Source organism: Sus scrofa, chromosome 13, assembly GCF_000003025.6.
Source record: "Sus scrofa isolate TJ Tabasco breed Duroc chromosome 13, Sscrofa11.1, whole genome shotgun sequence".
In the NCBI taxonomy this organism is placed as follows: domain Eukaryota; kingdom Metazoa; phylum Chordata; class Mammalia; order Artiodactyla; family Suidae; genus Sus; species Sus scrofa.
Window position 1 is genome coordinate 111,582,600 of NC_010455.5, and position 27,451 is coordinate 111,610,050.

Sequence of the window (27,451 nt, forward strand, 5' to 3'; positions counted from 1 at the left end):
GTCTTTTTGCATTAGTCATTTGTTTATTTTTTAAATTTAATTTTATTGGAGTATGGTTTATTTACAATACTGTATTCATTTCTGGAGTATAGCAAAGTGAATCGGTCATACATATAAATATATCCATTTTTTCATATAGATTATTACAAACTATTGAATAGATTTTCCTGTGCTATACAGTAGGTTCTTGTCAATCATCTATTTTATACAGGAGGGTGTATGTGTTATTCCCACCCCCACAATTCTTCCCTCCCCACAAGAGTTTCACCTATGGTAGCCATAAGATTGGCTTTTAAATCTGTGAGTTTGTTTCCATTTTTTAAATAAGTTCTTTTGTATCATTTTAAAATTAGATTCTACTTATAAGTGATATATATTTGTCTTTCTCTGACTTACATCACCTTTTATGATAATCTCTAGGTCCATTTGCTGCAAATGGCATTATTTCATTCTTTTTTATGGCCAAATAATATTCATTGTGTATATGTGCCAGATCTTTTTTATTCATTCCTCTGTCAATGGACATTTTGGTTGCTTCTTTGCCTTGGCTATTATAAATAGCTCTGCAATGAACAGTGGGGTACATATATCTTTTTGGATTAGGCTATTAAACTAGCCAAAAAAAGTCAACATTTTCATGTAGAATTATTTGTTGAAAAGTTGATAAGAAGGAACAGAATAGGCCCTAGAAAAATACTTCAATGCAATGTATAAATAAATGGAGGCCGAATTAAGTAAAAAAAAAAAAAATGAAAAAATATTTGAAAAAACCAAATTTTTTACTTAAAATTAATAGATATTAAAATGATTTTGAAAGAACTAGTCCCTATGTTTAAGAAACCATAGACCAGGTTTTTTTTTTTTTTTTTTTTTTTTTTTTTTCATCTTGGAAAGAAGGTAGTAACCACTCTTTTTTCTGGATTATCTTTTAAGGATGTTTATATATTGAGCACCCTTGAAGAGAGTAGTAATGTTTCTCTCTGGAAAAAAGGAAGGCATGTTTACTGTCCATTATAAATGGTTCAGGTTCCATAAACTTGTGGTTCTTCTCCTGTAACAGTCCATAGTGGGTGTAGGTGCCCATCAGGCCTCATCTATAGCACTCCTGTGGGACTGGGAGATAAGAGGAGCTGAGGCAAAGGTAATGATGCTCATGCTGCTTGCTGTGTCATGAATAGTAAAGTCCTTTATGACCCAGGTGTCTCAGACTTTCTACTGCCATCTATGAACTCTGGCAGTCTCTCCTGTTGGCTTGCAAATAAAGTAATATCTCATACTCTTCACAGTTCTTCACAAGCCAGTAGTTGAGAAGGAAGAAATTTAGCATAGTCAGAGGGCATTGTAGGCAGAAGAAAGGCTTCCCAAAGATGTCTACATCCTACCCCCTGGAACCTGTGAATACCTTATGTAACACAGAGAGGAGGAATTAAGGTTGCAGATGGAATTGAGGTTGCTAATTGGCTGCTTTCAAGATAAAGAGATGATCCTGGATTATTTGGGTGGGCTCAGTGTAATCACAAGGGTTCTTTGAACTTGGAAGAGGGAGGCAGAAGAGTCAGAGTGAGAGCCAGGAGAGATGTGAAGATGCTGCACTGTAGATCTGAAGGTGGGGGAAGGGATCACAAGCTAAGGAATGCAGGCAACCAACCTCTAGAGGCAGGAAAAGGCTGGGAAATACATTCTTCTATAGATCCTCAGAAGGAATGCAGTCCTGCCAATGTCTTGATTTTAATCCAGTGAGTCTCATTTAGTCAGTGAGCCTACGATAATAAATTGCATTGTTTAAATTTGTGGTGAGTTTTTATAGCAACCACAGAACACTAATACAGAGGAAAGAGTGTTAAACTTTTCTGACAAGGAAAGTTTGGGTTTTTTTCCTCCCTGGCTTTCTGACTTATGTTCATGCTTTGAGCCCTAGTTGAAATGTTCTACCTTTTCTAAGCAGAGCTCTCTGTTCTCTTTCTGAAGCAGCCTTGCCTGATACTTTCTTTCACAGCCCTGTGCTTTTTGTAGCACTTTTTACAAATTACAGTTGACATCAGGTTTTGTTGCAATTTGCCTACAGCTAAAACATTATATATATCTCAAATTGAGATTAACAGTTGTCTTTATTATCTCTTGGTAATGGAAGGGGGAAAGTCTGCCCTCAATTCTAAGGCTATGTCCTCGCCATATTTTTAATTTAAAATGCCCTTTAAATGAAATGATGTTGTTAGAAGTCAGTACAGTTGACTCTTGCACAAGAGGCTCCAACTCCCACACAGTCAAAACTCTGCGTATAAACTTTGCAGTCAGCCCTCCATATTCTCAGTTACACATCTTCACATTCAACCAGCCATGGGCCATGCAGTATTGAAGTACACGTTTAGTGAAGAAATCTGCATATAATTGGATCTGCACAGTTCAAAATCCATCTTGTTCAAGTGTCAAATGTAGTTCCTTTTTTTTCTCTCTCTTTTAAATGTCTTCTCTTGACTAATAAAATGTTGGCAACCTATGTTGATCCTCATTTAAAAAAATATTGTACTGATTCATGAAATAAAAAATCTGAGAACCACAGCTCTAGATGCTGCCTGATGCCAGGTGTTATTATAGCAACTCATTCTTCCTTCCCTGGAACACGTAACACATTTTGTCATCATTGCCTTTTTATTTCTGAATAACAATCCTTGTGAAGGGAGAGAACATGACTGCTTTAGATTGCATTCCCAGAGCCTAATGCAGTGCCTGGCATAGAACAGGCAGACAATAAAACTTTGTTGAATGACATTGCATTACAAAATAAAAATTTCCCAGAGATCAGCATGTATATGATGTACCATAAATATTAAGAGTATATTCAGCATGCAGATTTCACAGGATGAAAACTTTCAAAAATTATGCATTTTGAGACAAAAACAGAGCCACTGCTTTTGCATGCTCCTAAAATTATATTTCTGAATCAATGACCTCAAAAATATTGATACTCCTCATAGAGGTAACAAATTTCTCCTAGAGCTCAGTAGTAATGAAAGACTCTCCCTTCCTATGGATCAGTATTATTTAAAATTAGGAAATGTGAGCCAGCTGAATAAATGCCTTTTCTCTTTTCACCTTGGCTCCTAATAAGCACAGAATAGGTTTTCCTATTTACTTCTACTTTCCCATCCTACTTCCTCTGCCCCTGCCCTATTTGATTCTGTTTTGACTTATGTTACTTTGCTCTTATTTTCACTATGTTTCTTTGTATAGTAAGCAAACACATGTACTTTCTTAAAAAAAATTAAGGTACGAACTGGCTCAATCACTGATGTATTGAGGCTCCAATATGTGAGTTTTTAGGATTGCTGGGCTTGTCCTGCACACTTTCCGCTAATCTTTTGATTTTTCTCACAGTAAGACCAATATCCAACTTCCCACTGTACAGTTTACCTGGTAACTATTTAAATAAATGAATCATAAATGTTTAAAGCCAAATCCCCTCTTGGACATTATACTCTCTACATAATGTTTTAAAAAGGAAAGTGAAAGGGGAATTGTACGTATAAAGTTGTGAACATTCAGTAAATGACCATTAAAGGATGAGGTATATTTTGCAGCAGGTGTATGTGTTTATGAGCTAAAATGTATGAACACAGGTTTCCCTATGAAATGATACTGGAAATATTAGAATTAGGTCTAGTCAAAAGAGGTTTTGAAGGGATTTGAATGTCTGTCTTTATCTCCAGTTACAGAGAGTACAAATAAAAGGAATAAAAGTTCTTCTGTTGGAGTTGAATCATGTATTAATAAATACAATATATGGCTTTGTGGCAGGTTTTTTTTTCCTTTAGTATCAAACTCCAGTTTGTGTGAGGTGGGAGTAGGAAGGGGGAAATAGGGATATAACGAGCATCCGCCAAACAAGTGTGATGGCCAGGCCACAGGGGTGAGTTATAGGTCCTTCATAGTAGCCTCAGAACAGTTGCATTTTATTTTACTAAATTTATTGAGCACATATCCAGCCATTGGTTGTGGGCATCTGCTCATTAGTATGTGCCCTTTTAATGATCTGGCTGTGATTTGGCTATGTTGATTATAAAATATTTTGATTATCACTCATGGTTCTATGTGGTATTTTATTTGAAAAGGGGCTCCACTGCATTCTGTAGTGGTCATAGTATGTGTTTGGAATCAGGCAGGCCTAAGGTCAGGCTCCGACTTTGCCGCTTACAGGTAGAGTGATCTTAAGCAAGTTATTTGACTTCTCAGAATCTTAGCTTCCTTATCTGTAAAATGGGGCTAATGATAATCCTACTTCTTTGGATGGTTGTGAGAACTGAAAGAAGTGTAGTAAATAAGCATCTGGCACACTCTAACCATTTAATAAATGCTAACCTAAGCATACAAAGAACAAAGCAAACCAGAGTTAAAACTATCCCTCTAAATATATGAATGGAAAGAATTTCAAGACAATAGAAAACTATTTTATATATATATCTTTGGCTAGGTATGTAAGTGTTCCTTCTCTCCTTTGTATCTTAGAGATGAAGGATGAATAAAAACAATTTTAAAATATACCTATGATTCTGTAATCTATCTACAGATTTCAGATATTTATTTTTTTCAGATATTTTGAAACACAGTAATCCTGGGGGCAGTTGCTATTCAAAGTTGAGCACTGGTCTTCTGATGTCATAGAAGAAGGATAGACTTTCTATCAAATCAATCCCAGTTAGAATTCCAAGTTGGGTATCATGGTTGACTTAGCCATTATTGACAGTCTTTTTATTTCTTGTTCTAGAGTAAATATGTAATAGGACGAATCACATTAATTTTCTATTTGAAATTGATGGTTTCTACCAGACACTAATTAAAATGTAACACTTTCAACAAAATTTAACATGGAAAAATTCATTCAGAATTAATACAACTGTGCTGCCATATGTTACCTATAAAGCACATTATTAGATGAATATTCCAGGTGAAATCTCCTTTTAGCTAGCTATTAACCTCTACCATGTTTATTTTTCCTCTAAGGATTTTCTAGGAGAGATGGTGACTTAGAAACAACATCAAAATCTAAAATGTTAAAATCTCAAATATTATACAATGCCTACATTGCCACAGATTTTTACAATCTCTAAACACAAGAGAAATCATGCCTTTATATAAGAACTGCTCTACTAATAAAGAGCTTTCTGATTCTTATAGACTGGGAACATTTTTTTTTTTTCTAAATGTTATTGCTTTACTACTATCCCGTTTCTTGAAAATATGAGCATACACTTCATTTGAGAGACATTTACCTTGCACTATAAGAAATTGCCAGTCAGGTCAGCACTGGCACTACTAAAGGATGGTAACTGAGTTCTAATGCAAGTTTATAACCCAATGCAAATTAAAGAAAAGTCATTTGCTACAACTCTGCAAAGAATGACCAGAATTATATAGGGGAAATCTTATTTGCCCAAAAGTTGCTTTTCAAACTTGTTTTGAATTTAAAACCACTGTATCCCTAAAACAAACATCAACACCCATTAGAAATGTGAGAGTTATAGCACAGAAGTAGAAATATGCAGATAAGGAAATGAAAATGTTTTGTTTTTTTTGTTTTGTTTCCTTTTTAGGGCTGCATCTGCAACATAGGGAAGTTCCCAGACTAGGAAATGTAAATGGGAGCTGCAGCTGCTAGCCAAGCCACAGCCACAGCAACGCAGGACCTGAGCCGTGTCTGCGACCCACACGATATCTCATGGCAATGACAGATCCTTAGCCCACTGAACGGGGCTAGGGATGGAATCTGTATCCTCATGGATACTAGTTGGGTTTGTTATCACTGAGCCGGAATGGGAACTCCACAAATGATTCTTAAACATTAGGAATGCATTCTCAACTGACATACAACAAAGGAAATGAAAATTTATTTTACTCTAATTTTTAAAAATCTATTATTTTGGAAAAGATATTTAAAAAATTGATAACACACTGGTTTGGTGAGAATAAAGAGAAATAGGTCTCTAGAAATAAGTCTGTGTCATACCCAGATGATGGGAATGAAACTTGACAATATTTATTATAATTTCAAATGCACAAAATCTTGGATCTCATTTAAGGAGTGTATTCTGCTGACATGTTGTCATTCATGCAAAATGACATGTATACAGGGTTATTAATTGCAGCACTATTCCTAAGAGCAAAACACTGGAGACAGTCCCAATGTTCATTGATAGGGAATATATATCTTCAATAAACTGGAATATTATGTAGTGATGAAGATGAGAAAATATGTTATATACTGATAAAGAATAGCCTCTAAGACTTACTTCAAAGTAAAAAAATCAAGTTGCAGAAGAAACATCATGTCTACAATTTTGGTTATAATTATTAACTTTTTTAATATTAATGAATTTATTACATTTATAGTTGTACACTCACCACCCAGTTTTATAGCATTTCCATCCCAAAGCCCCAGCACATCCTCCCATCCCCGCAACTTCTCTCCTTTGGAAACCATAAGTTTTTCAAAGTCTGTGAGTCAGTATCTGTTCTGCAAAGAAATTCATTTTGTCCTTTTTTCAGATTCCACATGTGATAGCATTTTATGTTGGGGTCTCATTGACTGACTGACTTCACTTAGCATGATAATTTCTAGGTCCATCCATGTTGCTAAAAATGCCAGTATTTTGTTCCTTTTAATGGCTGAATAATATTCCATTGCATATATGTACCACATCTTCTTGACCCACTCCTTTGTCGATGGACATTTAGGTTGTTTCCATGTCTTGGCTATTGAAAATAGGGCTGCAATGAACATTGGAGTACATGTGTATTTTTGAGTCATGGTTTTCTCTGGAGAGATGCCCAAGAGTGGGATTGCTGGATCAAATGGTAGTTCTATCTTTAGTTTTCTGAGGCATCTCTATACTGTTTTCCACAGTGGTTGCACCAATTTACAATCACACCAAAAGTGTAAGAGGGTTCCTTTTTCTCCACACTCTCTCTAGCACTTATCGTTTGTCGACTTTTTGATGATGGCCATTCTGGCTGGTGTAAGGTGGTACCCGATAGTGGTTCTGATTTGCATTTCTCTAATAATGAGTGATGTTGAACATCTTTTCATGTTTTTTGGCCATCTGTATGTCTTCTTCAGAGAACTGTCTGTTTAGCTCTTCTGCCCATTTTTTGATGGGGTTGTATGATTTTTTTTTTTATTGAGTGGTAGGAGGTGTTTATAAATTTTGGAGATTAATCCCTTGTCAGTTGCTTCATTTGCAAATATTTTCTCCCATTCTGTGGGTTGCCTTTTAGTTTTGTTTAATGTTTCCTTTGCTTTGCAGATACTTTTAAGTTAAGCCCTATTTGTTTATTTTTGCTTTTACTGTCATTACTCTAAGAGGTGGATCCGAGAAGATGTTGCTGTCGTTTAAGTAGGACAATGTTTGGCCTATGTTTTCCTCTAAGAGTTTTATAGTGGCTGGACTTATATCTAGGTCTTTAATCCATTTTGAGTTTATTTTTGTGTATGGTGTTAGGGAGTGTTCTACTTTCATTTTTTTCCATGTGGCTGTCCAGTTTTCCTAGCACCACTTACTAAAGGGGCTGTCTTTTCTCCATTGTATATTCTTGCCTCCTTTGTCAGAGATCAGTTGAGTGTAGGTGCGTGGGTTTAATTCTGGGCTTTCTATCCTCTTCCACTGATCTGTATTTATGACTTTGTGCCATTACCATATAGTTTTTATGACTGTTTCTTTGATGACTTCAGTATAGTCTGAAGTCCGGGAGCCTGATTCTTCCAGCTCCATTTTTCTTTTTTAGGATGTCTTCAGCTATTCTGGGTCTTTTTGCTTCTAAACAAACTTCAAAATATTTTGTTTGAGTTCTGTGAAAAATGTCCTTGGTAATTTGATGGGGATTGCATTGAATCAGTATATTGCCTTAGGTAGTATAGTCATTTTGGTGATATTAACTCTTCCAATCCACGAGCATGGTATATCTTTCTATCTATTTGTGTCATCTTTGATTTCTTTTATCAGCGGCTTATAGTTTTTAGAGTACAGGTCTTTTGTCTCTTTAGGTAGGTTTACTCTTAGGTATTTTATTCTTTTGGATGCAGTGGTAAAGACCCTACTTCCCTAATTTCTTTTTCTGATCTTTCATTGTTAGTGTATAGAAATGCCATTGATTTCTGTGTATTAATTTTGTATCCTGCGACTTTGGCAAATTCATGGATGAGCTCTAACAGTTTCCTGGTAGAGTCTTTAGGATTCTCTAGGTATAGTATCATGTCATCTGCAAATAGTGATAGTTTTACTTCTTCCTTTCCAATTTGGATTCCTTTTATTTCTTCTACTTCTCTGATTGCTGTGGCTAGGACTTCCAGAACTATGTTGAAGAGTAGTGGTGAGAGCGGACATCCTTGTCTTGTTCCTGATTTCAGTGGGAATTCTTTCAGCTTTTCACCATTGAGAATGATGTTTGCTGTGGGCTTGTCACATATGGCCTTTATTACGTTGAGGTAGGTTCCCATTATGCCCACTTTCTGAAGGGTTTTTATCAGAAATGGGTGTTGGATTTTGTCAAAGGCTTTTTCTGTGTCTATTGAGAGAATACGGTTTTTATTCTTCAGTTTGTTAATGTGGGGTATCACACCAATGGATTTGCGGATATTGAAGAACCCTTGCATCCCTGAGATAAATCCCACTTGATCATGATGGAAGATGGGAAGTCTTGGAAGATTGTACTTTTCTAAGAATTTGTCCATTTCTTCTAGGTTTTCCATTTTATTGGGGTATGGTTACATATAGTAGTCTCTTATGATCCTTTGTATTTCTGTGATGTCTGTTGTATCTTCTCCTTTTTCATTTCTAATTTTATTGATTTGAGTCCTTTCTCTTTTTTGCTTTTTAAGTCTGGCTAAGGGTTTCTCAATTTTGTTGATCCTTTCAAAGAACCAGCTTTTTGTTTCATTGATCTTTTCTATGGTTTTCTTCATTTCTATTTCATTGATTTCTGCTCTGATCTTTATGATTTCTTTCCTTCTACTAACTTTAGGTCTTGTTTGTTGTTCTCTCTTGAACTGCTTTAGATGTAAAGGTAGCTTGTTTATTTGAGCTTTTCCTTGTTTACCGAGGTAGGCTTGTATTGCTATAAACTTTCCTCTTAGAATGGCTTTTGCTGCATCCCATAGGTTTTGGAGTGTCATATCTTTTTTGTCATTTGCTCTTAGGTATTTTTTAATTTTCTCTTTGATTTCTTCAGTGAGCCATTGGTTGTTTAGTAGCATGTTATTTAGTCTCCATGTGTTTATGTTTTTTTGCAGTTTTTTTCTGGTTGTTGATTTGTAGTTGTATAGTGTTGTGGTCAGAAAAGATGCTTGACGTGATTTCAATTTTCTTAAAGTTACTGAGGTTGGATTTGTAGCCGAGGGTGTGATCATTCTTAGAGAATGACCCATGTGCACTTGAGAAGAATGTGTACTCTGTTGCTTTTGGATGAAATGTCCTATAAACATCTATTAAGTCCATCTGGTCTAATGCTTCATTCAGGGCCTGTGTTTCCTGATTGATTCTCTGTCTGGATGATCTGTCCACTGCTGAATGTGGGGTGTTAAAGTCCCCCACTATTATGGTGTTATTGTTGATCTGTCCTTTTTAAGGTTGTTAGCAGTTGCTTTATATATTGTGGTGAACCTATGTTGGGTGCATAGATATTTAAAATTGTTATATCTTCTTCATGGATTGATCCCTTGATCATTATTTAAGAGACAAGGTGACCTTCCTTGTCTCTTAAGATATTCTTCAGCTTAAGGTCTATTTTGTCTGATGTGAGTATCGCTACTCCAGCTTTCTTTTGATTCCCGTTTGCATGAAACATTTTCTTCCATCCTCTCACTGTCAATGTGTTTGTGTCCCTAGAAGTGAAGTGGGTCTCTTGAAGACAGTATATATATATATATATGGGTCTTGTTTTTGTATCCATTCAGCCAGACTATGACTTTTGGTTGGGGGGTTTAGTCCATTGACATTTAAGGTAATTATTGATATGTATGTTCTTATTGCCATTTTATAAATTGCTTTGGATTTGTTTTTGTTGCTCTTTTTTCTTCCCTTCTTCCCTTGTTCTCTCCTCTTGTGGTATGATGATGATCTTTAGTGTTGTATTTGAGTTGATTTTTCTTATTTGTGTATCAGTTGTAGATTTTGGTTTGCAGTTAGCCTGAAGTTTTGCTACAGGAGTCTATACATATATGAGATTGTTTTAAGTTGTTGGTGTCTTGTTGCAAGTGCATCTCCAGTGTCCTGCATTTGTACCCACCTCTTCTCATGATTTCTGTTTTTGGTGGCATAATTGTGCATGGATGATTTTGTATCCTTACTGTATATATACCTTTACTGGTGAGCCTTGTCATTTGTGGTATTTTTGTTTCCTGTTGCTGTCTTTTCTGCCTAGAGAAGTTCCTTTGGTATTTGTTGTAAGGCTGGTTTAGTGTTGCTGAATTCTCTTAGCTTTTGCTTATCTGTGAAGCTTTTGATTTCTCCTTCAAACCTGAATGAGAGCCTTGCTGGGTAAAGTAGTCTTGGTTGGAGGTTTTTTCCTTTCATCATGTTAAGTATATCATGCCACTCCCTTCTGGCCTGCAGAGTTTCTGCTGATAACCATATTGTTTTCTCTTGTATGTTACTTGTTTCTTTTCCCTAGCTGCTTTCAATATTTTCTCTTTGTCTTTAATTTTAGTCAGTTTGATTAATATGTGTCTTGTGGTGTTCCTCCTTGGGTTTATTTTATATGGTACTCATTGTGCTTCCTGGATTTAAGTGAATGGTTCCTTTCCTGTGTTAGGGAAGTTTTCGGCTATTATCTCTTGGAATATTTTTTCTGTCCCCTTCTCTCTCTCTTTGCCTTCTCTCACCCATATAATATGGATTTTGGTGAATTTAACATTGTCCCAGAGTTCTCTGAGACTCTCTTCATTTGCTTTCAATCTTTTTTCTCTTTTCTGTTCTGCATGTGTAATTTCTACTAATCTCTCCTCCACCTTGCTTATTCATCCTTCTGCCTCTGTATTCTGCTGTTGGCTGCTTCTAATAGGAAATTTTTATTATTGCATTTTGCATCTCTCTTACTTAAGTTTTATATCTTATATTTCTTTGCCCACTGTTTCCTATGAACTATCCCATCTTTGCCTCCAGTTTATTTCCAATGTCTTGCATCATCCTCAGCATCAACAATCTAAAGTCTTTTTCCTGGAAGCTGAGAATTTCCTGATCACTTAGGTGTTTTTCTGGGGTTGTTTTTTTTTTTTTTTTTTTTTTTTCTTTCTCCCTCATCTGAGTTTTAGTTCTCTGTCTTTTTATTTTTATAGGTTTTGGTATGGTGACCTTTTGACAGATAGTAGAGTTGTAGCCTCTCTTACTTTTGGTGTCTGCCCCTCCTTGAGGCTGAAGTTTTTATGGGGGCTTTCTGTAGGCTTCCCAATGGGAGAGACTGATGCCTGCCCACTGGTAGGTGGAGCTGATTCCTATCCCTCGGGTGAGTGGAGCTTTGTCTCTGAATGGGATTTGAGGCAGCCGTGTGCCTGGGGGCTCTTTCAGCAGCCTGTTTACTCATGGGCAGGGCTGTGATCCCACCTTAATTGTTCTTTGTCCTGGGGCTTCTCAGCACTGATGGGTAGGGTCAGATTTTTCCCAAATGGCCACTTTCAGAGATAGGCATGCTGATGAATATGCCCAAGAGCTTTGCTTCCAGTGTCCTTCCCCCATAACAAGCCAGGTTCACCCCTATTTTCCTAGGATGTCTTCCAAGAACTGCAGTCAGGTCTGACCCAGATTCCTATGGAGACTTTGCTTTGCCCTGGGACCCAGTGCTCATGAAAGTCTGTGTGTGCCTTTTAAGAATGGGGTCTCTGTTTCCTCCAGTCCCATGGAGCTCCTGCGCACAGGCCCCACTGGCCTTCAACGCCTGTTGCTCTGGTGGCTCTTTTTTTTTTTTTTTTTTTTTTTTTTTTTTTTTGTCTTTTTGCTATTTCTTTGGGCTGCTCCCGTGGCATATGGAGGTTCCCAGGCTAGGGATCGAATCGGAGCTGTAGCCACTGGCCTATGCCAGAGCCACAGCAACACAGGATCCAAGCCGCATCTGCAACCTACACCACAGCTCACGGCAACGCCGGATCATTAACCCACTGAGCAAGGGCAGGGACCGAACCCACAAGCTCATGGTTCCTAGTCTGATTCATTAACCACTGCACCACGATGGGAACTCCTGCTCTGGTGGCTCTTTCTCCCAATGCCAGATCCCAAGGCGTGGGGACTTGATGTGGGGCTCAGAACTCTCACTCCTTTTGGTGAGTCTCTGTGATAAAGCTATTTTCCAGACTGTGGGGCTTCCCACCTGGGAGGTATGGGGTTTCTTATATTGCATAATCGCCCCTCCTACCTCTTGATGTGGCCACCTCTTTGTCTTATGTAGTAGGATATCTTTTTGTAAGTTTCCGGTCCATTTGGTTGAAGACTGCTCAGCATTTAGTTGTAATTTTGTTGTTTTTAGGAGATATTTTGAACTCCAGGACTATATTTATTAACTTTAAAGATAAACAATATTTGCCCATTTGGAGGGAAATTGGGTAGTGGGAAGATAGGATCAGAAAGGGTACTTTTCACTGCCTGCTGTTTTATATCTCTCGAATTTTGCACCATGTGAATATATTATTCATTCAAAAAAATAAGTGAGAGACTTAAACTGTGTAATACAAATGCAGTGAGTGACAAATCTCCCACTTGTGATCATTATGCTCTGTGTGGGTGAGTTGACAATTGACCTGAAGATTCTACTCTGCATGCTGCTGTCATCAGGACGAACTTAAGCGAAAGTCAAAAACCTGTCACAGATTTACTTCTCTCCAGCTTCAGCTCAGTCTTTTGGTGTTCCTTTTCATATTCCTGCTTTGACAGCCTAGATTAACTAGTGGCAGAGGCAGCCACTGAGTGATGCCATAAATGGACATCCCCACGTGTAAGATTGTGTTCTCTCCTCCTCTGAGAACTCTGCCTAAATACATCATTTAGCAGTAGAGACCTGCTTGGGAATGCAACCTCAGTGTTCATGCTGCTATACTGGAGAGAAATATACAGTAACTCACTTTTAAAGTAGTTGTGAGGACAGCTCTCTGTGGGAGCTAGAAATGCTGCACACAGGCCTCTGGTGCCAGCAATGGCTTCCTGTTCTCTAAGGTGACATGTGTCTCTGGTGTTAGTATAATATTTTGCTTCTTTTGTTTACGTGGATACTTGATTCCTGCTCCCATAACCCATACAAGCTGTAGGACATCTTCTTCATTTCTAATATGAGATTCAGTTAGCTACTTTGAACTACTAATTCAGGTATCTTTTTTTTGGTTCTTTGCTGAGTGAAGTTTTAAAGTTAAAAAAATAATTAAAATAAAAGCAAAAGAACCAACTGGTGTGAAGTTACCAACTTTCAACATTCACACTTTGTGAAGGCATCAGAAAGTGTGAATACTGTTTCATTAGTTTTCATTTTTCACCATTTTGCTTTGTATTTAAAAATATTTATTTGTGGTGTTTAAAACTTTAAATGTCAGCAAATATTTATTACACTCTATCAAAGCTAGTGTTCTAGGAAACATCCTAAAACACAGAGTGTACCCATGCAGGCACACATACAGTGTGTTAATAAAGCCATCAAGTTTCTTATCTATCAATATTTTAAATTAATTTTTTAATCACTTAAGTTAGAATTATTCTTTTATTAAAAAGATGTGCTCATGACTATATGTATTGATATGTTCTCTAAAGCACTCATAAAAAAGTATTGGAGTTCCTGTCATAGCTCAGTGGTTAATGAATTCAACTAGGAACCATGAGGTTGTGGGTGTGATTCCTGGCCTCACTCAGTGGGTTAAGGATCTGGTGTTGCTGTGAGCTGTGGTGTAGGTTGCAGACATGGCTCGGATCTGGCATGGCTGTGGCATATGTCAGTGGCTACAGTTCTGTTTTGACCCCTAGCCCGGCAACTTCCATATGCTGTAGGTGCGATTCTAGAAAAGACAAAAAAAAATAAACGATTATTCACATTGATATTCCAAATATCAAAACAAAGAGAAAAATCCAGTAAATGTAAATGAACATGCTGAAATATAATTACAACCTTTCTAACTTTAAAGGTGTATTATAGAAGCTATTTATCATTGGAGTGGTTTACATAATTCTCATAACCCTTACTGTTTTTTGATTAATGCTGTACATACATAGGGGGAGAAAAGGACACAGGAGAGAGGTACAAGTAAGAGAAAGAAGACTATCATTACACTTTGCTAGATATGAAAACCCTCTTTCCTCCTCTTTTCCTTCAGACTAAGGCTTACTGAGGTTTATGACTGAACACAAGTGGATTACATACATACCTTCACCTGGGGTAGACCACTGACCCTTCAGAATGGGGGGGAGAATAATTCATACTTAATGCCCCAAGCATGTTCCAACCCCTCTTAGAATGAGACATTCCTAAACTCATTCCAATTGTGCTCTGTGTCTTCTCTCTAAAATCTGTCCTTCCTTCTACTTCAACCTACTCTCAGGTTCATTGTCCCTCCCACTGTAAACAGATCACCCCATACTCTTAACCAAGAGATTGAATATTCTTGACATGTTCTTCAGTTTAAGTTGGACCCTCCAAGGAGCTCACATCCACATCCCCAATAACCTTTGCATAGTGAGGTTTTTGTGCTTCCTGTCCCTTTGCACAGTATCACAGAACACCACATGCCATCTACCTATTCTATCCTCTCTGTTATCTACCAGACTCCTGATTATTCACCCACATTTACTAAGAGTTGACACCTGCATTATGGTTCCTCTTTGTTCTTGGTCCAACATCATTCTGAGTGACTTCAGGTGTCCAGTTGTAGATGACTCATCTAATATCCTGGCCTCTCACCTTTCTATATTTTTTTCAACTCCTAAACTCTCCTAATTTAGCAATCCAATCTCATAGAACTTAACCTCTCAAATCTTATATTCTGGTACTATTCCTTGACCAAGTTTCCTAGCATTTCAGATCTTTCACACTCCTACCCTCAAATGCCTTTAACTGTCTGTTCCTGGACTACTACACACCCTCTGGTTTGTCCTTTCCTTACATAAGGGCCAAGCTCAGACCCACAGTCCACCATTATAACCATTCTCTTATCATTAATCCCAATAGTTCTGTCCTTTCATCCATTTCATCAAAACCTCAAGTTTGGGTCAATGAAAACTTTTGGATGCTCAAAGACACATGGTAGAAAATCACCTAAATTTGGAGTTTGTTGTCACTATAGATTCATGGTTCCTCTTGGAGAGCCCCTGCATCCTCTGCTTTAATCCTATTTAGCCTTTGTATCATTTGACTCTGCTGTCTCTCTAATCTTTCTCAAATTCCTCAACTGCTCAATTAAAAGATCTAAAAGTTCTCTCAATTTACCCTCCATTAATAAAAACTCTTCCTTCCTGCCTCAGTGGAATGGATTTCTGTGTGCTCATATCTAACTTTTCCATCTGTTTCCAGACCCCCATCCTTTTACACCTCCATGGGGGATCTCATACCTTCAATCACCTTTTCATTACTTGTAATCACTCTATGGGCTCTTTCAATATAATCATGTCTGGTGTCCATAGACTTAAAAGTAAATAAAACAGCCTATCCCTCTACATTTCCTTTGAAATACTGTTGAATTTCTCATCTCCCATTCCAAGTAAATGATTTGGACACTCTGACCACTTTTTCTCTTTTCAGTCTCACCATTGCTTCTGGCAGGTAGCTTTGTTGAGAAAGGCTGTGTCTTATAAGCCAACCCTTGATTACAAGCAATGAAATCAGGCGTTAGTTTCAGATGATGGTTTATTCTTTTAACAGAGATCATAGAGATTATATCATGTGACTTGCCACTAGCCTGCGCACAGAACACATCCAAAATTGCTTTCAACGTCCTTACTTCTAAATGTGCTTATGTCCCTGAGTTGGTGGCACTTTGACCCTTAGAAAATGCTACTGTAGCACCTGCCACTAAGGTGTGAACATTTCCCTCCTTCCTTCCTTATTTTGATTTCTCCTCTTTATACTTATTATTGCTCATCTGGTTCTGCCCTTTACTTTTCTCATTTAGATTATCATAAGTATAACCTCCTAATGGACTCTGATTTTTTTCCCCTCTCAAATCTGCATCTAAACCAGTATTTCAAGTACTTTTTCCAAGATTCATGATGAAAATATTTTATATCACAGCCAGGGCCTGTGCACGCATGTGCGCACGCATGCACGCGCGTGCGCGCACGCGCGCACACACACACACACACACAGAGAAGAGAGCACTAGATAGAAAGCACAAGCAATTTATTCCTCTATCTTCTTCCTAGGTACATTTCTATTTATGGATAGAGATAGATATACCTGGGTGTATAACATAAAATTTTCACAGAGTAAAACTTACTTTCCAATATTTCATGAACTCTGATATTTTGTATTGTATTTCTATTCTATTTTATTGATTTAAATTAAGCATAATGCTGGTCACAATCCATTAAATTGATTTCATAACCCAATAATAAGATATAACACAGAGATTGAGCATGGTTTTTGCTCTCTACATACACTAGTATGCTATAGCAAAAATAAATAAATATGTAATTGATGCCACCATTCCCCATATTAATTCTTTTGGGAGGCCTCCTGTTACCTACTGAACAATGTCCAAGATCTTGACAAGGTATGGATGGGCCCCTGGCCATCCACTAGATCTTCTAGCTTTATTTCTCCCTTCTCTGCCCTGCATTTGCTACCATAGCAACGCTCTACACTTTCCTCTTTTACCCTGGATTTTTCTCTTTCTAGTTCCTCCATACCATCAACCCCTCTGGCTATTTTCCTCTAAAATTGACACTTGGGTCATGGCAAATAAAATTTCTGCTCTAAGAAGAGTACAGTTATGTTACAGATATAACTGAAGAAAAGGCAAAGAGCTGTAATATTGGGATGAAATCTTATACTTCCTTGTCACTGCTGTAGTAACCAGCATAGTGTTGATAAAAGTAGTAACTACTCAATATTTCTTTCATGGATTCTCATTCTTTTTTTTTTTAACATGGTTTTACTTCTTTATCTAAAAACTCATTTATTGCTTCCAATAACAATTCCAATTTCCTCTTTCTGGTTTTGAAGACTATGCAGAATCAGGCTCTATCTCTCCATCCTTATTTCATAATGCTCTCCTCTGGCCTGTCCATCTCTTTGTGTCCTTATTCAGTTTCATGCTTCTTTCCTCAAGTTCTCCATCCTGCTAGTAATATTCCTATCAGAGATCATACTCACTTTCCATCCCCTCTACTCACCCTACTTTTCCATTCAGTTATTTATTTTTGAGGTTCATTCAAACCTTTAAATCCACCCCAAATCCTCTCAATATTTCCAGGAGTACTTTCTGCATTTTTATCTTGTTCTTTTTAATAGAGAAAAACAATAGTTCCCAACTTACTGGGTTACTCAGAGAATTAGAGGTGTTTGTACAGATAAAGTGCCTGCCACAAAGTTCATGCTCATAAAAGGCATATCACAAATTCCACCAAATGTTCCCATCTTAATTCTTAGTTCTTTGTGGCCACTGTACATCACTGAACATTTGATACATTTCTAATCTGCTAGTTCCTTGAGAACTAAATCCCTGTCATATAATGTGATCTTATACCCACATCACTCAAAAGTTAGTAGAACATTGTGAGAAAGTTGCCACACTAATTTGTGGTTGATTTCTTTGTATAATTTATTCCACAAAATCAATGATTAATTTTTCATAGATTCATAGCATAATTTGAATCATCATCATCATAGACAAAACCATCTACTCCAGAAATGATTGATTTCTGCAGAGGGTAGTAGTATTCAAGTATGTCTGAATCCAGTGTTCTAGGTACTCATAACAGTTCATTCAAAATAAGGAAACCATACCAAGACAGTGCAATGAAAATGTGTTTCCTTGTTCCACTTTGCCTTTCTACATCCTATTTTCTGATAGAAAAAGAATCATCTCCCAGCTGGTAAGAAAGTCTTCACTATTTTTCTGAATGTTAAATTAGGCAACTGAAGAGTTAAACAAATAGCTAGGTGCTGAAATAAGAGTTGTCTCCTGAATCAATCTGAATCAAAAGAGTAACTACAACCTCACTCTGTACTAAATTTCTGTCAACAAACTCAAGTGGATCTCATCTACTCAGTACCTGCAGAGTCTGAACATCACACTGTGTTGTATGTGAAGGCTGGAAGGGGATGGAGGAAAGAGAGAGAGAATTGCTGTTTTCAACTTTATCTGGCTTTGGAAGCCATGTAGGAAATTTAGAAGGTTGGATAATGGGGGAAATGTTGGGAAGAATCATCCAATTTTGGATAAGAATAATCTTTTTTTTTTCTTTTTTAAACTTGTGTGTGAACCTCAGCATGGAACCATCATATTGAATTACAGTTCAGGTTGTATAAGATTTCAGTGAAGGAGTTGGTTGAGTTTTCATTCACAACAATGTAAACAGAATTAACATTTTAAAAATATAGTAGTGTCTACTGTCATTTGAACCAAACATATTACTACCAGCCATAAACTATGGAAATGATCCTGCTCACTAAAAAGGTCTTGCTTAGCTTCCTATGGATTAATAATTCATTTTTTGTGTGAGGTCATCACTAATGGAATGAATTCAGAGACATGTACTAACCAACCACTGACTGATAGTATTTCTTAGTGTTAATAGGAAAATAGTCATCAAATTGTTTGCTTTTTTTTTTTTTTTTTAATTTAGGGCTGCACCTCTGGCATATGGAAGTCCCCAGGCAAGGGGTCAAATCAGAGCTACAGCTGCCAGCCTAAACAGCCACAGCCACAGCAATGCTGGATCTGAGCCACATCGGCAACCTAGAGGCAAGCTGGATCCTTAACCCACTGAGCAAGGCCAGGGATTGAACCCATATCCTCATGGATATTAGTCAGGTTCTTAATCCACTGAACCGCAACAGAAACTCCAAGTTAATTTGCTTTTTAAGTGAATATGAGAAGATCATTTTAAATGGAATTTCCAAAGGGTACATTTTCATGACAGTGACATTTACATTTTTCTTGATGCTTTGTAATAGCTTTAGAATGTTTAGCTATTACTTAATTCCCTTTAAAAAAGCACACATAGATTAATATTTACTGTAGGTGATTTTTAAAGAAGGATCTTCTAGTAGTCAGCTGTGTTTAGATGCTCAATGAAATGACCCGGGAACTTAAAAATACCAATGCCAGAGTTCCCATCATGGCTCAGTGGTTAACGAATCCAACTAGGAACCATGAGGTTGCGGGTTCCATCCCGGGCCTCGCTCAGTGGGTTAAGGATCAGGCGTTGCCATGAGCTGTGGTGTAGGTCACAGATGTGGCTCAGATCCCCGCGTTGCTGTGGCTCTGGCGTAAGTTGGCGGCTACAGCTCCAATTGGACCCCTGGCCTGGGACCCTCCATATGGCACAGGTGTGGCCCTTGAAAAGGCAAAAAGACCAAAAAAAAAAAAAAAAAAAAAAAGAAAGAAAAAAAACCAATGCCCCAAACACTGTCATTGTCTGATCTGCAGATAGTTGTATCAGACTCTCTTGAGGGTGTGTATAGGCATACATATAATAGCTCCCCTAGGTGCTTGTAATTATGTTAAGAATCTACAAGATGTATAATATTTTTATATGAAATGTGATTCTTCTTTCATTTGTAAACATCATACAAATTATCCTATACTCTTATTTACTGAAAATTCTCCTACTAACCTCTTCCTCCCAACCTCTATCACGATGGGAAGACTCCTTAAGGGCAAGGATTAAGTTTTACTTATTTATATTTTTATCTACTGCATATGGCACTAAGTCAGGCTGAAACAAGCAGTAAACCTTAGTGGTATTAACATTTTTTTCTTACAATGGCAAATCCTGTTTTTCTAGAGATTAGCTTTATTTAATTAGTGCTTAATTATAGGGATATATCTAATTTTATTTTACTTTTGAGATTAAGAGGCATTCATTTTGTTTTCCTGCTATGTAAATTTGCTGGCATAATTTTTTTATTATTAAATACTTAATTATGGTATTCCCTAGATGGAATAAACATGGAAATAAAAACTGGAAATAAAAACTGAAATGTTTAATTCTGACCACTTCTGAAAAGGGAAATAGAGTAAAAAGCAATGAGTTATTTCGGTCCCTTGCTTGGACTGAATTTCACATATCATTAAAAGAATATTATAAATTTTAATGTTAAAGGAAAAGGGATATGGATTAAAACGATGATAAACCCCTAAAACCCTTCAGGGTGCTAAAATTTTAGGTTAAATACATACTGTAGAGGGAAATGAGAAACTTGAGAAGTACAGTGACTGCTTGAACATGGATTTAGAGTTCGTCATGTTTTCCAAAAAGCAATCTTACATGAAAGCACCTTGTGGTTGGGCATTAGTCCCTACCATTCCTGCTTAGCAGTGTTCTAAGAGGTTCAGAAAGTTGCTCAAAGCCAAGCAGCAATTAGGTACCAGAAGCAGCTTCAAACACAGATAATCTGACCCCAAATTCAGTGCTCCACCACAGACCCAAGCATCAGAATCTGCATTTGTAGCAATATTCCTATTCAACTTTTATATACTTTATGAGAAGCAAGGAGCTTTAAGTAAGGTTTTTTTGTTAATTTTTTAGAGCATCAGTTTTCTTTTTCCTTTTAAATCTGTGAAATGGGGATGATAATAACTGTCTTTGAGGGCTATGGCGATGATAATCTAAGTAAATGGGATTGGACTCCAGCAGGAGGTTAAGAAACACATACTAAATCCCTATGCAAACCCACAGATATATAAAAAGATAGCTTAGGCTCTCAACGAATTTGGTGAACTATGAAATTTCTGATTATGTCGCACTAGGAACTGTGTTAGAATCCATTTAAATTAAGCCTTCTGGAATGTCCACATTTTCATGCCCTAGGGATTTGCTACAGAATTATTCTCAGCAGAGCAATTATAGGTGAGGCTGCCCTGTAATGAGATATCTTTGCTACTTCATTAAATAAACCCCCTTGGATGGGCTCCAAAATGGACCTGCCTCATACCAAATTCCATTACACTGGAAGTAATCTCATAAGAAGGCCCTGGTATGGGTTCAATCATCCTGGATACCTAATGTTTACCATAAAGGGGCCGTATTCTAGAACAGTGATTCACAAAAGCTGGTTCTCAGACCAATGCTTTACTGACCCAAGGGGCAATTTTTTTAAAAAAGACAATTTAGTCAACTTTTAATAAAGTTGAATTATAATGTATTTTTAAAATATCCTTCATTCTGAGAGTATGCCCTTTCTTGAGAGTATGCTCTTTCTATTTTCTATTTTTTTTTTTTTTTTTTGGTGTTAAACTCCTCCATATATTTATGGAAGAGTAGATGGTAATTTTTGTAATATTCTTACACAGTACAAATACAAGGACTATACTCCCCCTCTTACAACTTTTTAAAAAGAATTTTAGGGTCCTCGAAATCTCCAAATTCTGTACTATTGCTATAGAAAAAAAATTGCTTACCATGAAATTCTTTCTCATGGAATTAGTGAAGGACATAGAGCATTTTAAATTGGGGACCATGGCAAAGTTTTAAATGGAGGACAAATCTGTTCAATGTCAATATCTAATAGAATGTAATGCTCCTCAACTGCTACATGTACCAGGACCATTTGGGATCTGTTAAAATGCTGATTCTGCAGGTCCAGCACAGTCCAAATTTCTGTATTTCCAACAGTCTTTCACTTAGAGAAGCAAAGGCATAGTTAAGATGGTGAGCTCACAAGCTCACCCTGCTTCCATTTGTGGCTCTGCCATTTCTAGCTGTTGATCCTTGAACAAGTTGCTTAACCTGACTATCCCTTAGTTTTCTCATTAGCAGCAAAAGAATAATGCTAGTCCCATCTCAGATGTTTATTGTGAGAATAAAATGGAATATCGGATGTAAATATACCCAGAATGTAAAATATAGTAGCTGGCACATAGAAAGAGCTCCATAAATGTGAGTTATTACTCTAACTTCACAGATCAGTGACTGGAGCACTGGGATATTAAAAAAGGATTAGCACCTTGAGGGGTTCCTACATGATGAAATCAGAAGAACTGAAAATTCTGTTTGGTGACACCTCAGTTGTATTCTGTCTTTTTTGACTGGTTCAGTGGGATTGTTTGAAGCTGGGAATCATGAAGGGTATGTATAGATCGATTCTAACTAAAATGTCAAAGCCTCTTAATTACTAAGGTCCTATGAATAAGGTTGAAATGATGTTATGGTTTAGGTTGCATGCCACAAACTTGGAATATTTGACCATTTGAGTGCTTTTCTTAAAACTGACAAGAAAAAATATGATTAGTACATTCTCAGACTTTTACTTTTTCCTATGGGTCTTTATTAATAATTACTCTTTTCCCCATGAAAATACAGCTAGAATGTTTATTAATCTTTTCTTTTTATTGATAGCCAAGCAATGCAGTGGAAATAGTGTGTATTGCCTAATAAGCAAATACAACTACAAGACCAGTGTCTTATATTTATTTTTTTAATAGAATCCCAATTATTTTTACAGAGGGTGGGTTTATATAGTTGTCCTTTAAAAATTACAGGTAACAGCATCTAGGCATAAAACTGCTTTAATATGAAATTATGTTTTATCTTCAATTTATACTTTTTGCCCATCTGGTATGATTTCTGCTGTGATTTCAAACTCCACAACAAATGATGGCTGATTTTAGCAAAGATTGATGAGTTGGTCACAGAGCTAAGGATAAATCTTACCTACACAGCTTTATATAGTAAAAAGAAAGCATAGAAAACAAAATTATTTCATCAAGCACATTTAAATAAATGCCTCCTCTGTTCTGAAATCCTAAAAGATTAAAGTTGACTGCTTTTGGAAGCTAAACTGTTACCTTCTGAATCACTACCTATCATTTATAATATTAATTATAAAATAGCATAAATGTACTTGTCTAGTTAGTGACCACGTTATAAAAACAAAAGAAGTTAATATTTGGCCAGGAGCACAGGGAAACTAATATGTAAGCGGATCATTCCAAATGGGTTGACTAGATGATTTGGAAATGATTGTGCCTACTAATAAATATTCACAAATTTCCAGTGACTTTCTCTAGTTTTTACTTTCTGTTTCATTTTTGTGATGTTACCTTTAACCACAACCAGCCTTTGTATATTTCTGCAGCTGACTCCGTACCACTCAGTTGACAAGCATTTTGTATGCCTCACCATGCCTCCCAAGTAACCAGCACTCCCTGGGAGAGTTGCTAATTCTCCTTCAATAGCTGTATCCATTCTCCCCTTCTTCCTCAGTAGTGGGATCCCTGAATGTTAGGGCCATTGGGAATAAAGATCATATTTTTCAGCCTCCCTCGTAGTTTTGTACAGCCACATGACCAACTTTGGGTCAATGAAAAAAAAATGCAAAAGGTGTGTGCAACTTTGTGAAAGTGTGCTTGGAAGGATGCAGTGTGACTCTTTCCTTTCACCCCTTCTGACTGGTTAGAAGGTGGTTGTGATGACTCCAGCAGGAGATGCATTTTAGACCATGAGATCACAACATATCTGGAGGAAAAAAACCAGAATCTGGTTCCCTGAAAATCCTACCATAGCAGTGCTTGATCACCTAACATTTATATGAAAACAACCCCAAACGTCTCTCTTGCTTTAGACACAGGTATTTTGGGTTTCTGTCACTTGCAGCTAAACCTAAACCTGACTTCACAGACTGAAATAATCACTGATGCACCTTCTTTCAGGTGTGGTCCTTGGTCTCTATCAGCCACCCTATCTTACTTAAAGTCATGTTAGGACCTAAGGAAAAGCAAGTGTGCATTAAATAATACCTGAGAACACTCAGTATTGAACAAGTAAAATTTAAGAGAAGTTAAAGTCAGGAGAGGAAAGAGTTAAAGAGGTTAAACAATCTTTTCTATTCCCAGTAACTTTGGTTTATTAAGAGACATTCTAGGTAAGATTTAAAAAGTTAACTCCCAAGATAATTAGACAAAGCTAGGCCAGATGTCTAAGCTAAGTTTTGGTCTCAAAATAATTACCTTTTTTAATTACCAGTAATTAGTGTCAGCATCCAACACTTTTCTAAAAACCCTTGAGGGAGGAAGAAGAGGGAGAAGGGGTAGGGGGAGCGGGAGAGCAAGAGGAAGAATGAGAGAGAGAGAGGGAGAGAATGTGCACAGCAGAGTCAGAACACAAGCATTTTGCAGTACAATTACACATCTTGGAGTCATTAAAATCTGATTCAAATTTTACAATTTTGAACACTGGGTTTTATGGAAAACGTAGATATTCCCCTCCAGTTAATGCATGTATCTTTTACTTCTACCTAGACTTAATTTGAAGTTTATGTTCTTATTTTGTGCCTTTTTTTCCCATTGCCAAAATGATTATTTTTCTTTATCTATAAAATTACATCTTGAACTCTGCTCCTGCCCCCCAAAAGAAATTACAGCTGAAAATAGCCCTAGTATAACTGCCCAGGGTTCTTCCAGGAATCTTTACTTAGCTTCCTATCCTCAGTCAGGGACTTCTGTTCTTTAGCACAAAGAACAGCAGAGGGTTCTCAGTGGTTTGTGGATAACTTAATTTTGGGGGGCACTTCTTACGTAGTTCAGAAGTTTATGTGTATAACTCTTCCCTTCTTCATGTAAATGACCCTTGATAAGAACAGAAATATTTACAGGTGCCTCTATTTGTGGGCTACTTCATCACTTCAGCCTTTTTGGGCCTCCTTTTTTTATGCCTAGCATTTCTTTTTAAATATTTAGGGGCACCATTGCCTGGTATCGTCCATTCATAATTCATGGTAGATGTAGTCATTTTTAACCTGCGAGTAACAGTGGAAATAATACTTTACTCTTTAAGTCTCCATCACAAACATCTCACATTCAACTCCTGACCATGCCCCATGGTTCATGGTGAATCAACTGCTCCTTATGCCATTTATATATAACTTTTTACTGGTCTGTCTCCCTCATCAGACTGTTAGAGGGAAGGGACCATGTCTTAAATCATTTTCTTATATCTCTATAAAGGCATATATAAAACACATTGAAAATATTTCTTATCATTAATGAAATATGCAGTCACCACTATTGCCAAACCAATGGAAGTTCTAGCTACTTCAGTCTTTTTATAAGTTCAGTGAGTCATGAGATGGTGTAGTTTTTCCCACTTTTTTTTTTTTTTTTTTTTTTTTTTTGGTGATTCTCACATTTTGTTTTAGTCCATGGGCTATTTCTTTATGCCAAGATACTGACCAGCTTATCTGTTTGCAGAGAGAAAAATAATTATTCATAAAGCTCAGTAGAATGAAAAGAAAAGTGAAGTTTGACGGTAAGGTAAAATGGTATTATTTTGTTTTTAATCAGTATAAAATTATCAGCCTGTACTAAAAAGTAAAGATGGTAATGTTTAATCATAAAGACTTCATAACAAGGGAGTTCCTGTTATGAAGGAATTTACTGTATTTGATAAACTCTTACTGCTTCTTGAGTCCATTGACTTACCCCTGAAACTCCTGTCAGGATGAGTAGAAGAAAAATAATTAAAACATAATTTTGTAGTGTTGTGGTGCAGCGGAAATGAATCCAACTAGTATCCACGAGGATGCAGGTTCGATCCCTGGCCTCACTCAGTGGATTGGGGATTTGGCGTTGCTGTGAGATGTGGTGTAGGTTGCAGACATGGCTCAGATCCTATGTTGCTGCAGCTGTGGCATAGGCTGGCAGCTGTAGTTCTGATTCGACCCCTAGCCTGGGAACTTCCATATGCCATGGGTATGAACATAAAAAGCAAATAAATAAATAAATAAAAATTTAAAAAATTAAAAAAAGGCTACATCACAAAAGGGGACAATTTGTATAGTTATTAACATCCTATTTCTAGAGCATCTATATTCTACCCCCCACCACTGTATTAAAACTTTATGGTTTTTGTAGGTGTACAACTAAATTACAAAACCAACTGCATTTTACTGTCTTACCATACACCATGGATTTCGTTAGAGAAAAAGCATGAAAGATGCTTTTGGGGAGATTTCTATATGTCAAGTGCACACAGGCATATTAATTTGCAGGCACATCTTATTTATGTAAACTGGGAACTGCATGGTCCTGATATTATTCAATATTTTCACCCTGTGATCACTATTCATTACAGTATGATCAGAGCTGCTCAGCATAATCACAACCTTCCCTTTCATAGCTTCCGGTCCCCAATCTATGTTTTCTTACTCCCATACCTCCAATGCTGTTCTGAATTGTCCTGCTGCCACGGCGTATTTCTTTTGTCTGTAGCAAGAGCTGGCATCCTTTAAGGCCACCTGAAGCCATTTGTCAATCTGAGGCAGAAAGCTGAAATCTGGTACACGCAAAGGGTCTACTATTTCAGCAGCTCGGCATGTTGGCCGAATCCCAGTAGACCTGAAGGACTCTACAAACTCATAGCTCACGTCCTCTTCATCAACGTAAACCAGCTTCACCTCCACATCCATGATATTCTTTAAGGGGATGTGAGGCAGAGGCATGGTGAGCAAAGGGCTGTCAAGTTCTATTATCTTTGCCTCTTTCTTTCCAGCTGGCTTTTCTTCACCTTCTGCCTTCCGTTTAAGGGCCACTTTCTCAAAATCATTGCTTTGTTTTTCCTTGATGCTCTTTGCCATTTTTATTCTTTCAACTGTGATTTCTACCTTTTTATCTCCACAGCTTTTCTTCGTCTCTTGTGGCATTTCTAGGATGCTGAGTGTGTTTGCTAAGGTGGACATTTTCTTGATTGTGTTTATCTTTGGAACAAGTTGATCAGGATAGACCCTATTTACTGTATATGACAAATTCTTACTGCTTCTTGAGTCCATTGATTTACCCCTGAAACTCCTGTCAGGATGAGAAGAAGAAAAATAATTAAAACATAATTTTGAAATTCCAGTGGATTTAGTTTAGACAGACTATAGTCAAATTCATTGAAAACAGTTTAATTCATTAGAGGTGTTCATCACCCTAAAGTAAAACTATATGTACATTATCTGCTGACTGTTTTACTGGAGAAGTATATGTTTCAGTCCTAAAAGTCACCAAGAATGTGTTGAGAACACATTTAGGCAATGTCTTTAAAAAATCATCTCTAGCTGAACAGCATTGAATGAACATTTTTATGGGGTGCCCAAACTCACTGAATAGGAAACCTTATCCATAGCCAATGAGGACATGCACCCAAAAAGACAAAACAAAAACTATCTCCATATTAATTTCCTCAGGAAGGCAGGTGGTCTAGAAGTCATTATAAAATATATTCCTAACCTGCATAATACACTTGGTAGCCTAAAGAAACCACAGCTGCTTCCTCTGAATGGCTTCCAGAAATGTTAT

General features: G+C 37.0%; 1 protein-coding gene across 1 annotated transcript in view; it reads right to left on the reverse strand.

Moving 5' to 3' along the window:
* The window catches only part of SPATA16 (spermatogenesis associated 16), a 212,172-nt gene extending 185,232 nt beyond the window's left edge, over nt 1-26,940 (reverse strand). Inside the window, 1 exon segment of the mRNA NM_001177914.1 lies at nt 26,329-26,940. Coding sequence (NP_001171385.1) covers nt 26,329-26,940 — 612 coding nt within the window.